The sequence below is a fragment of the Mchenga conophoros genome, linkage group LG12 (genome assembly GCF_057382185.1).
Source record: "Mchenga conophoros isolate Kocher_MC1m ecotype Shallow Benthic linkage group LG12, M_conophoros_male_GT1.1, whole genome shotgun sequence".
NCBI classification, from domain to species: Eukaryota; Metazoa; Chordata; class Actinopteri; order Cichliformes; family Cichlidae; genus Mchenga; species Mchenga conophoros.
Window position 1 is genome coordinate 20,230,357 of NC_140537.1, and position 13,579 is coordinate 20,243,935.

At 40.6% G+C, this 13,579-nt stretch overlaps 1 protein-coding gene and 1 long non-coding RNA gene across 2 annotated transcripts; one reads left to right on the forward strand and one right to left on the reverse strand.

The window, feature by feature from the left end:
• The first annotated feature begins 3,062 nt into the window (after positions 1-3,062).
• Positions 3,063-4,720, forward strand: LOC146562526 (polyubiquitin-like). The gene has a single exon (XM_085294337.1). It carries the CDS (start codon positions 3,962-3,964, stop codon positions 4,469-4,471), a length of 510 nt encoding a protein of 169 aa, XP_085150463.1. The 5' UTR covers positions 3,063-3,961; the 3' UTR covers positions 4,472-4,720.
• A 4,018-nt stretch (positions 4,721-8,738) lies between these two features.
• LOC146562527 (uncharacterized) lies at positions 8,739-13,288 on the reverse strand. The gene is made up of 3 exons (XR_014894543.1): positions 13,154-13,288; positions 12,181-12,287; positions 8,739-9,183 (listed from the first exon to the last, which is right to left on the reverse strand). It is a non-coding gene; the product is annotated as an uncharacterized LOC146562527 (long non-coding RNA).
• Between the last annotated feature and the right edge of the window lie 291 nt (positions 13,289-13,579).

The following is a 13,579-nucleotide window of genomic DNA, read 5'->3' on the forward strand; positions in this document are numbered from 1 at the left end:
CCACTGTTTAAGTGTTAATCACAATAGTTTCTGTATGTGAAAATCATTGATCAGGTTAAGCAGATTTACAATAAACATAAGTCTGTTGTATTATCTCAGTTATCTGGCTTTTATTACAGTTAGATACATTTATATACGAGATGTTTCCTGAAGATTTATCTTGGAGGATTTCAAAAAATGTGAGCAAAACTATTCTCTTCTTACTTTCTGAAAAATCACCATAAGCTGAATATTTTAGAGTATTTGGTGTTTAGTCACTGGTAGGCTACAGAGTGTGAGAAAGAGAAATATATTCAGTGGCCACATTATTAGGTACACCACTCGACTGCGCATTATTGCTCATAACGAACCAGCTAAGCACACGGCAGCAATTAGATGGAATTGAACTGAATATCTACATTTAAACCTTGTAGATCTGGTCAAGGTGGCTTCCCGAAGTTCAAAGTGAGCATTAGAATGTGGAAGAAAAGTGATTTAAGTGAGTGAGAGAGAGATACAAACACTCACTGGGCTACTGTTCAGCTGTTCATTAACTCAAATATCTAATGCAGAAGAACTATGAACACACAGCTCATCGAGCCAGAAGGACTACAGCAGCAGAAGACCACACCGGGTATCAATCATGTCTGTGAAAAACAGGACACTGAGGCTATAATTCACACATGTTCACTAAAATTAGACAATGGAAGGCTGAGTCTCTATTTCTGCTGCAACATTCAGATAGCAGAGTCAGAATTTGGTGTTAATGATATAACAACATGGATCAGTGTTTCCTTGTATGAACAGTTCAAGCTGTTACTGCTAGTTTAGTGGGAGATATTTTCTTAGCACACTTTGAGACCCTTATTACTGCATCATTTAGTCACCACAGATTAACTAATTACTGTTGCTGTCCATGTCCATCCCTTTATGACCACAGTACCAATCTTCTGTTCTGACCATTCTGTTGTGTTTCCATGTAATTCAGATCTTAAAAAGAACATTTCTGGTGTGACATCAATACAATGTAGGAATTTTACATAATTTAGTCCCCCACAGACTCTACTATATCATATATGTGATGTCTGTTCCTGCATATATCACTGGCAGCAAACATTGTGAAACAATAAATTAATAAGTGAAAATGAAACATTGTGGCTGATGCCAATCTCCTTAATTCAAAGGAGCTACATCAGCAATAAATTGCTAATATCTAAGGCTCTTTATATTACACTGCTGCAGAAGTGTGGTTTGACACTGGAGTATTGTTAGCAGTAGCTAGTTAACATTTGCATTTATAAAAGAATTTAATCCAATGAATTGGCAAGACTATCCAAATCCTGAGTAGGAAGACTTCAGCATGTTCAGAATGCAGCAGCCAGTCCTTACATACACATTACTGAAAGGGAATTCACCATTAAGAGTCCTGAGGGTGCTGACATTACTGTGGTCATTGGAACAAGCTTCCCGCTGACCCGAGGTCAGTTACAACTGTCTGTATCAAAAGTAGACTCAAATCAGTTTTATTTTCACAGTGTGTGTGTGTGTGTGTGTGTGTGTGTGTGTGTCTCAGTGCACATATACAGTCAGAAGTTTTCTCCAGTATTGAAATAATCCGCAACACATCCAGTAGAATAAAGCGAAAAGGAAATGTTCATAAATAGTTTTTATGAACATTCGGAATCATACTTTATTTGATTCCGAGTTACCAAAAGAGAGATCTGAAAAAAAAATCGGGATTTCCATATTTCTTAACCTAACACGCCCTTTGTAGGTTGCTCGTAAACACGTGTTTTGTTTTGTTTTGTTTATAAAGAAGGATAGTCTCTGATCAAAATACCAAAAGCACCATAGCACTGCGTGATGTTTGGACACTAGAAACCGAAAGTTATTACATCAGAGTTCAAAAACGAATCTTAAGTGAGTGGGCGGGCGCTGATCAGCTGTTGTGTGAGCATCATTGTTTACCTAAAGATTTCCGACGTTTGTTTTGCCTCGATAAGCCATCGCAAGGTAGGAAGCTGGGCGAGCCTGCGAGAAATAACAGAAAACTCTTTTTTTCGGGTGTAATTTAAAGAACTATTTTTTAATTCTTTCAGACTACAGTCAAAATGAATATAACTATCACTATGGTGGGTGAGTTCCTTAACCTGAGGGTGAACCCACAGGACACAGTTGAATCTCTGAAAATAAAAATCTACGAGAAACTGGCAGTCGACCCTCAGACTTAGTGGATAAACCTGTTTGGTCAGGTGTCAAGGGGTTGTTTTGATCAACCTCCACACGATCATTTGACGAGCATATGACGCATATGGGGGTTTCCAAAACAGCGCCCCTACAGGTGGCAGGACGCAACTCCACGCGATTTCGTCAGATTTGAAATATATATAATTCCATATTTAAAATGTTATAGCAGCATTTTTTTGTAGTTGCTTTAGTCTTTTATTTTTTATTGTTGACAGGCAACAGAGAGAGAAACAGGAAGATAAAGACTGACCATCCAATTTACTAGGTACATCTGTTCAGCTGCTTATAAACAAAAATATCTGAACTTCCGATCACAAGCTGCATATAGGTGCATTTAAATATGTAGGTAGGGCCAGTAACGCCTGCTGAAGTTGAAACCGAACATCAGAATGGGGAAGAAATGTGATCTACGTTTGTTGCTGTTAGGTGGTATGCAGCCGAGGTGCAGGAGGTGTCAGTCCTGTCAGCTGAGAACAGGAACCTGATCATAGTTCACACAGGCTCAGCAACACTGGAGTTTTTATTGGACAACTGGTCTGAATCTCGATGTCTGCTGTGATATTCAGCCGGTAAAGTCAGGATTGGCATAAATATGAAAGCATGGCTCCAACCCGTCTAGTGTGAAGGGTTGAGAGTGGTGGTGATGTAATGGTAAGGGTTTTTTTCACTTTGAGACCCTCATTTCTACCGAGGATCATTTCGTCACCGCATTGTTGGTCACCATGACAATCCCTTATCACAGTGCACCCATCTCTGTTCTGCCCTTTCTGTTTTGTTTCCCTGTAAATCATGTCTAAAAAAGTACAGTCAACTAAAATTAGACCGATTTTTTCCTGGTAATCCTGTCAGCAGCTGTTTCCCAGCTGTTCATCCCCCACTTAGTGGATAAACCTGTTTGGTCAGGTATCAAGGGGTTGTTTTGATCAACCTCCAAACGATCATTTGACGAGCATATGACGCATATGGGGGTTTCCAAAACAGCGCCCCTACAGGTGGCAGGACGCAACTCCACATGATATCGTCAGATGGCAAATAAACAGCATTTCACTTTAAAGGGCTCTTTGCTTGGCATGCCAACGAATTTTAAACGTATTTCGTGATATCTAACGCAATTTGTTCTCCACAGAGTCCACAGTGTGATGTGTGTGCCTGCACACATAACCAACAGTATTACCTTTAAAACACAAATGAATAACTATTGTTGCCATTACTGAAGTCACTTCTTTGATTACTGAAGTCACTTCTTTGTTTCCCAGTTCAGCACAGAATTATTTTTAAAATCCTTCAGTGGTTTTGACCCCCAATACATCTATTATAGGCCTACCCAGGTGACCAGATGCCCCTCTTTATGTGGGTTTGTACAGCATTTCTATTCCTTGTCCCACTTTTTGAGACAATGTCCCGCACTTAGACTGACTCCACAGGCCAGGCATTTTTCTTAAGTCTAGATTTTGTGAAGGAAAGGCTTTTTAATTACAGCATTAGAGCCAAGTCATGCTTAGACAATAGAAACTGAAAGTTGTTATGGCAGAGAGGGAAAACGAACCTTAGGTGAGTGTGACGGTGTGGATCAGCTGAGGCAGAGTGTATATAAAGGCTGAGCCCTTCAACTTAGCTGCTGCTCGAGCATCATTTACGTTTCCACGTTTGAAGACTTGAAGTGAAAACGTCATCACAAGGTAGGAAGCTGATAAAGAACTGAAAAGTCATTTTTCCCCAGTGTGTGTGTTTTCTAATGGACTATTTTGAATTCTTTCAGACTACAACCAACATGGATATAACTATTAACATGCTGGGTGAGTCCCACACTCTGACCGTGAACCCAGAGGACACAGTTGGCTCTCTGAAAATAAAAATCTACAAGAAACTGGAAGTCAACCCTCAGACGCAGAAACTGGTTTTCATAAACGGCCAGAAGACCCCTCTCAACGATGACTCCAAACCCATCAGCTACTACGGCTTACAGCACGGCTCCCAGGTGTCCCTGCTGGTCACCGAGCCTCCTCCGCCTGCTCCCATCCAGGTGTTCCTCAGAAATGAAAAGGGACACTCCAGCACCTATGACATCAGGCTCGACGAGACTGTGAGCAACTTCAAGAACAGAGTCGAGGGGAGAGAGAGGGTGCCAGCGAGCCAGCAGAGGCTCATTCATGAAGGCCGGGAGATGCAGGGTGGCAAACTGGAGGACTACAACGTCAGAAACCACAGCACCATCTACATGTTTTTCCGTCTGAGAGGAGGCTGAGGACACTTTAACATGATTCATACACCAGAAAAAAAATGTATACTATAGAATCTTAATAAGTTTGACTAATCTTGTATTTATTTTTTTATTCACTGTTCTCATTATGTGTTGTGTAACAAGTTAGCAAATCTGTGTTTTCATTTGGCACAACGAACAACTGTAATTCATACAAATCAGCATTTTATGGACTCTGTCATGACAAATACATGTTACCTGCACTGATTACAGAGAATAAAGTTTCCAATAGAAGTTTTTCTCTCTTTGCATTTCCTGTGTCCGTGACAGCTCAAGAAGGGAGGAAGGGGGACTGTCATTCTTAAAGTTTATGAGACTCTCAGTCATATAAACTAATGTATTTTATTAGATAAATTTTAAAATATATATAATTCCAGTCAAGTATTTAAAATGTTATAGCAGCATTTTTATTTATTTATTTATTTATTTTTTTGTAGTTGCTTTAGTCTTTTATTTTTTATTGTTGACAGGCAACAGAGAGAGAAACAGGAAGATAAAGACTGACTATCCAATTTACTAGGTGCATCTGTTCAGCTGCTTGTAAACAAAAATATCTGAACTTCCGATCACAAGCTGCATATAGGTGCATTTAAATATGTAGGTAGGGCCAGTAACGCCTGCTGAAGTTGAAACCGAACATCAGAATGGGGAAGAAAGGTGATCTACGTTTGTTGCTGTTAGGTGGTATGCAGCCGAGGTGCAGGAGTTGTCAGTCCTGTCAGCTGAGAACAGGAACCTGATCATAGTTCACACAGGCTCAGCAACACTGGAGTTTTTATTGGACAACTGGTCTGAATCTCGATGTCTGCTGTGATATTCAGCTGGTAAAGTCAGGATTGGCATAAATATGAAAGCATGGCTCCAACCCGTCTAGTGTGAAGGGTTGAGAGTGGTGGTGATGCAATGGTAAGGTGGTTTTTTTTTTTGGGGGGGGGGGGGGTTTTGTGCCTGTCCCGTTTGGCTCTTTTGCCATCAGAATTGTCGTCTAAAGGCAAAGAAAGATGCCCAACGGATTTACTTTACCAAATTGACCATCCCAGCCTTGCCGTAATGGTCCATTTGATTCACCTTTTATTGTTTATTTTATTTTCGCTTACTGAATACGGGACAGACTTGACTGGAGGAAAGAAGGGGAGAAAGAAAGAGGGAAAGAGAAACAGCTGAGAAGAGGGACGGGGGAGAAGGGCAAAAAACAAAAACCAACAGAATGAGCAGAAAAAAAAAAGAAAAAAAGAAAAAAATGCATATATCAATCACCTGGGTCACCTGCTGAGAAAGAAAAAAGAAAACAAGCAGAACAGAACAAGAGTAATAGAATAAACAACATCACAATGATATATGGGAATATGACAGTAAATACTAAATATTAAACATTATTGTGCAGCACATAAGATCAACAGAACACAGTGTGCTTTGAGGTAGGAGCCAAAAAGGGTGTAGTTTGTGGGTGTGATCACCCGTGTGTACACCTGTGAGCATGGACGCGCTTGTTTTTTTTTTTTAAAAGGTTCCTTCATGTAATGATCTGCGGGGGGGGGGGGGGGGGCCACAGCCCCGTCCTCCAGGGCATGAAGCAGGTATGGAGGAGATCAAAACTCCAGACATCCAGAGGCCCCCAGAACACAAGAGACCAAGTAAGACCAACAGAGGGGCAGCCGTGCCACTGTCCCAGAAAGAGCTGAGGAGAGTCCCAGATGAGGGCTCACTCAGCAGCCGTGGAGCAGAAGCCAGGGGGGGTTGCAGTGACGCGCCCGTGAGCTCCGCCGGCAGCCAGCCGTGCCTGAGTGACCGAGCCCCAGGCCAAGAGGCCGGGGGCACCCCACCTCCGAAGTGGCCCGAGCGAGCCCCAGGCTCCAGGCCCCGATAAGCGGCCGCCAAGGAGTGAGCCGGTGTGTACCTGGACGCCCACCCCCGGACACAAAGAACCACCAATGCACCGATGTCTGAGGGAGTCCGCCACTGGCAGGGGAAGTGGTGGTAGGGGGAGATAGGCCTCCAAACCTTGGAGGGCCTGAGATGTCCCCAGAGAAGTGGCGTCTGACACCCAACCTGACATATAGACACAGACATACAGGCACACACATATACAAACATCCATTCCCACCCTTTTTTTTTTTCTTAGCACACTTTGAGACCCTTATTTCTACCGAGGATCATTTCGTTACCGCATTGTTGGTCATCATGACAATTCCTTATCACAGTGCACCCATCTCTGTTCTGCCCTTTCTGTTTTGTTTCCCTGTAAATCATGTCTAAAACTAAAAAAGTACAGTCAACTAAAATTAGACCGATTTTTTCCTGGTAATCCTGTCAGCAGCTGTTTCCCAGCTGTTCATCCCCCACTTAGTGGATAAACCTGTTTGGTCAGGTATCAAGGGGTTGTTTTGATCAACCTCCAAACGATCATTTGACGAGCATATGACGCATATGGGGGTTTCCAAAACAGCGCCCCTACAGGTGGCAGGACGCAACTCCACATGATATCGTCAGATGGCAAATAAACAGCATTTCACTTTAAAGGGCTCTTTGCTTGGCATGCCAACGAATTTTAAACGTATTTCGTGATATCTAACGCAATTTGTTCTCCACAGAGTCCACAGTGTGATGTGTGTGCCCGCACACATAACCAACAGTATTACCTTTAAAACACAAATGAATAACTATTGTTGCCATTACTGAAGTCACTTCTTTGTTTCCCAGTTCAGCACAGAATTATTTTTAAAATCCTTCAGTGGTTTTGACTCCAATACATCTATTATAGGCCTACCCAGGTGACCAGATGCCCCTCTTTATGTGGGTTTGTACAGCATTTCTATTCCTTGTCCCACTTTTTAAGACAATGTCCCGCACTTAGACTGGCTCGAGTCAGTCTAAGTGCGGGACGCCTGGACTGCCGTCTGTGGTCTTCACCATGATCACAATGTGTTATTTATGTATTTTGACTGGCTTACAATGACAGGACAGTAAGCATTATCAGTGCACATGCAATAACCAAAACCGGTTGGAAAATCCCCTGGAATTAACAGCAATCGAGAATGAATTGCTTTCTTCTCTTCTGTGTTATTATGATGTGCAAAGACTAGCCATAAAAGGAGTCTTTTAGGTTGCCCCGATGAGACGATGTAATTGTTTTACTTTTATACTGGTAAAATGTGAAGGATTATTCATACCATTGTACTAGTCATTTACAGACATGCAAGAAATTAAATGCATACCCTGAACTCTTGACCCGTACACGAAGAGATATTGTTGCACTTTGCTGCCATGCTAGGGTCCACTTGTCAAAGGTCAAAGAGTTGTAAAATCATGACAAAGATGCTATGAGAGATTATGTTTGTCCTGTGACTAAATATTTGAAGATGGGTCACTGAATAGTTCATTATGAAAATGTTGTGATCATATACCTTTCACAGTCACTCGACCTCAACCAAGACTATTTGGGGGAAATTTGACTGTCATAACATATAGATAATAGCTTTGTTATTGTTTCCGAATCAATTCTAGGAAACACTGAAGCTGTTGCAGAGGCATGTGTTGTACAAATACTTCAAAAACTTGTGTTTGCCACCTGCATGTACACATTGCTTCTGTGGTTCCGGTCTGTGTTGTGTTTTGTTATGGAAATTTTAACAATAACCTGCAACACACCCAGTGAGCTTGATATGAAGTGGGTTTAATAAACACATTGCAATGTGGAGAGAGCATCCCAGTGAAACACTAGGATCATCCCACTATCTGTTTAACGTCTCCCATTACAATGGCCTCACTGTGTTAACATTCCACATGCATGTAAACTGGTGATGGGAGTGCTCGTAAAGTGAGAAAGTGATATTACTATAACTAATGTGATATGATTAAACATGTGATTAATACAAGAGAAAAGAAATTTGCCTCCACAGTTTCTATACAGTTTTGTCTTCTGAGCCTGTTGGCAGAGAATGCTATTTGTGTGCAACTTAATAAAAACATATCAAACATATTTCTCTTTCAATAGATTTTATTTATTTATACTTGCATGTTTTGTCAGTGCCCTTACGATTATTGTGGTGCTGATTCAAAGAAGACCAGTAAGTCTAAGGCAGATTAAAGCCCAACTTAGGCATTCATTAAGTGAATCCACAACTCACTGTTACTATAACACAGGACACTTTATTAAAGTGGATGAAACAGGAATACAGGAAAACAGCACTGCAGGGCAGTCAATCAGTGAACTTGATTATGAATCCAATGCGAGGGGCTTTACATAATCAACTGTGTACAAAAAGTCAATAGTGCCTGTCAGGTACGCTGGAATCATACACGTTACCAACAACAGTATCATTGTGAATGTTACACACTTAAAGAAAGTTTACGATGAGCAGCATTTACTGACAATAGCCATACACAGGTAAATGTGTAGTAAATGGTAGTGCAGTAAATCTGCCTAGTACGATATTAAATACACGATACACTTACGACTTCATATATGTCACATCGTTTGTAACGAGCCACGGAAAGCACCACCGGGCACTGCAGACGTGAAGGCGCGTGGATACCGTCTGTGCCTGAGTGAAGGCAGCGACTCGGTTGAGCAGCTCCTGTGGAGGTTTGGTGAAGACCATACTTCTCACCCGGCCTGCTGACGATGTGCAGGGGCATCTGGATTTATAACACGAATTGCTAGTGTCGCCGTCATCAGGTGTAGCCATTTGAAAACACTAGAAATGGGCGTAATGCATTAGATGCTGGCTACCGCGCAGCTAACATTTACCCTAAAGTAGGGCTGCTCGATTATGGCAAAAATGATAATCACGATTATTTTCACTGAAATTGAGATCTCGATTATTTGACGATATTTATTTAACCCTTTAAGACCTACCATAGAACCAAGTCTGCCAGAGCTTATATTATTTTTTTTACATGCTGTAGTGCCATTTTTGGGAGCATTTCAAGTTGCTATACATCAATACAACTGTTATAGGCCATGTTTTAATAATATGTCTGCATTAAGTCCATAGTAATTACATTAATTGCAAAAAAGTGCAATAGACTACAAAAAAATTGAAAATCGTTTTTGTTTTTTTTACATATATTTCTGCTTGGGGAAATTTAACCCTCTGTAGAACCTGGGACCATTTCGTGGCCTTTCCGTTTTTTAATTCCACGCCATTTCCACTGTGTTTAATGGAGTATAGCCAAATTTTCAAACATGTATTTTTTTCCCATTTTATTTTAAAATTTCAGTCTGAGTTTTTTAAATGAGCTTAAATGGCTGAATAAAAGGCATACATCCACTATCGAACCTCGTGGCCGATTTGTGCCCCATTGAAACCCATTATAAACGCTATTTTTCACGCCAGAAAAATTAAGGTCAAAGGGATCGTCAGGTTTCCAGCTTAGGTTTCGTTTTGGACTACAGGCCTTAGAGTTGTAATTTTTTTATTTGTCCACCGGGTGGCGCCCTTGCTTCACATTTGACCTCTGCTGGAAAACAGCGGGCTGCTTGGACAGACCTGCCGGAAATGAAGCCTCATTTCCGGCGTGCAGCAGCGGCTTCGCCCGCTGATCGGGCGGACCATTTTTTGGTCCCTAGGACCATGAGAGGGTGCTTTTTTTTTTTTAGTCAACAGGAAATGACGTATTTGTTGTCACATGGTATCGGAGTGTGGGCTGGAAAAAGCAGTCCCCGGTGATCGTGCCCCGGTGATCGTCGCGACTTACCCCGGCAACATGCACTTATTTCGGCCTAGAGGAGGAGCATTTGCCGCCTGGAGACCATTTTCTGGTCCTGAAAAAAAAAATAAAAGGCGATCGAAATGACTCTTGGTGCCAATCTTTAGTCCATCTAAAGGCCTAATTATAATAACAATCAAATATTACTTCAAATGTTTTTTTGGGAAAATATTTAGTTTTTTAGTTTTTTTTTTTTTTTTTTTTTGTAATTTAAAGGGTTAAAACAACGAAAATATAATTAAAACTTTATATGAATATTTCAGGGAGAAGTAGTTTTAAAAGACTGACCAATTTAAAGTGAAAAAAAAATTTAATATTTAATATTTTTATTGCACTTTTTGGGTGTGGTCGATAGTGTGCATTTTATGAAATGCGCTCCTGGAAAAAAAATAAAAGGCGATCGAAATGACTGTTGGTGCCAATCTTTAGTCCATCTAAAGGCCTAATTATAATAACAAACAAATATTACTTCAAATGTTTTTTTTGGAAAATATTTAGTTTTTTTGTTTTTTGGGGCTAAAAAAACAGGGCGCTCATGTAATAAAACTGGGATTTAAAGGGTTAAAACAATGAAAATATAATTAAAACTTGACATGGATATTTTAAGCAGAAGTAGTTTTAAAAGATTGACTAATTTAAAGTAGAAAAAAATATTGATATATAACATTTTTAGAGCACTTTTGGGGCGGGACCATTTTTTGGTCCCGAGGTTCACGAAAGGATGGGATTTTGAGGTTCTACCAAGGTTAAGAGGCTTATCCTTCAAAACTTTAAATACAAAAAAGTTGCAAAAAATAGTTTACAACAACAGGAAATTTATTTTGAGTGTCTTCATAGTTTTATTTTAGAGATATAGCAATTTTTATATACTGCAGGAAAAACAAAAAACAATCCTATGATGCAAATTTGCAAAGAAAACAGCAGGTGCATCAAAATAAACTATTTCCAGCAGTGCAATTCGAGTTCTAAGCATCCCAGAAACTATTCAGAAAAGTCAAACGTGACTTATAAAAACACCAGTATAGGCTTTTAAGGCCTACAAGTAAAAACCTACATTTTCCGAGAAAATGATGTCATTTCCGGTTTCGGACAGGAAATGGCAGACATGCGACAGTTTTCGCTGATGTCTGTTTCAATGTGGGAAGTGTTACGCAAAGCGTGTTTCTGAAATATTATGTTTTTGTTCCTGCAAGCGCTTTTTATGCAATTTTTGCAAAGCTTTATGTGGAAGGAAACCGTGACTGAGGACAAGCTGATGGCATAAGATGTAAGTACAACTCCTCCAGTTTCATATGCAAAACAAATTATTGCGCTAGCTTACGCGGCTCGGTTCTACAGGGATTTAAAGGGTTAACAATAACAATGTATTGAATAATGACTTTAAAAAATAATATAAAATAGTGTGCAAATACTGATAACAGTGCAAATGTTTGCAATATAAAAAATAAATGAAAAATGTAAACATCTATGTTTCGTGAACTTTGCAGTGTTGCTCTGTGGTGCAGCTATGACACCATAGCAAAGTTTACACACTATGTCTACTTGATCCACGTCTGACTTCGCAAACCCATAATGTTTCCACACCACTGAAGTTTTTTTTTTTTACCTCTCTTTTCAACCAACGGCAGTCACTCTCCTCTCCAAACAACTTCTGCTTAGCTTTCCGAGCTTCCCTCGGGTCCTCCTAATTGTTGTGATGCGTGTTCGAAATGCAGAGAGGTGCGCTCGATTTGCCACACGGAGCAGCGCGAGAGTAAAGGGAGGGGCTAATAATCGGCTCAGTCATTTTTAATGATCGTTGAAAGCCCAGATCGTAATCGTGATTAAAATTCCATTAATTGAGCAGCCCTACCCTAAAGTAAGAGTTGAATGAACTATTCAGCCTCGTGTAATTTCAGCTAAGTCCAGGAGCATCTTAGAGTCTATAATTTACCGTAAACATAAAAGAAATGCAAGTTTCCATAAAAAAATAGCGGACTTACCGGCTGCTTTGCTGTCCCGGTACATGTTGTTGTTGTGGTGACGAAACTTCCGTCGACTGACGATTGGTAGTCTAAAGTGGGATTCAGCGCTCCTATTGGGCCAGACTCTGAGAATGCAATAGAATACAAATACATTAAAAAAAATACCATCACAGGTCACAAGAGTAGGAACACAAAAATTGTCAAAGGAAATCTATGACGTTCATCTCTTCATCATTTATTAAATGAATTAATTTTAATTCAGCCAGAAAGGAAAACAAAATCATGAGCCTGAGGAAAACTTTAAACTTTATGCACAATACTCATGGAGTGGTGTGAACGTAAACCAAACAGCCAACAGGCGGTATCTACTACGTGAAAAATGGCGCCATCTTGTGGCCCCTTTCTGTCACTATAATTCATTCAAGGCTTTGTGGGAAATGCTTCACCTGTGTAGATAACAGCAATGTTATGTTTGTCCATACTGCCTCCTGTTTCTGCTGTTACGGAGAGTTCCAGCAGGTGTCGCTGTGGTTCTCTCTAGGGGTTATGTGTACTTCCTGTTACGAGTGTACGGACGTTCATGTTGGCTGCTAATAAACGCCTGGCATACAGTTACAGCGGACTGATTATTAGTTTCAGTCACCGGCGACATTTTTTCATCAGCAGAACGTTGACCGTCACCACAATGAACCGAATTTGATGACGTCACAAAAGTCAGATCGAAGCATAACCAATCAAAATCTTGACTTTGATCTCTGAAAATCCTCAAATAGCCGTTAGTTCGCAGTGTTCCTCACAGCAATCAGTTGCGATTAGTTCACATTTGCTCCGTGTTTTTAAACGGTTTGCTAAAGCGATTTAAACTCTTTTTCAAGGACATTTTAAAAGTTCTATACCAATCAGCTAAAGTTTGACAGCTGTACCGACCAGTTTCCTCCAGTCTATTAAAGCAGACTGTTTTCAAAAAATGGATAGAGGCGGCTCACAAAACCTTGACGATGGTGAACAAAACCATGTTGGTGTAGGGCTAGCAGTCGATGAGCTGGTTTTGGAATGGCTGCAACAGAGAAATCTTATAGCAGTTCACATGATGTTCCCCTGGCTTGAAATCGATCAGTTGCTTGGTGTAGTTGATAATCAACTGCCACAACAAGAGGAGGCAGTTGATGTTCCAGTAGGAGGCATCGAAATAAATCCTCCCCAGGAAATAGCAGGACCCTGGGAAAATAATAGAGCAGAGATGGGAGTAGCCGATAACATTGAAAGAAATCTACCCCAACAAATAGAACGACCCTTGGTCATTAATGGAGCAGAGATGGGAGTAGGAGATAACAGAGAAAGAAATCCACCCCAACAAATAGAACAACCATTGGTCATTCATTTAGCAGAGATGGGAGCAGGAGATTACAGAGAAAGA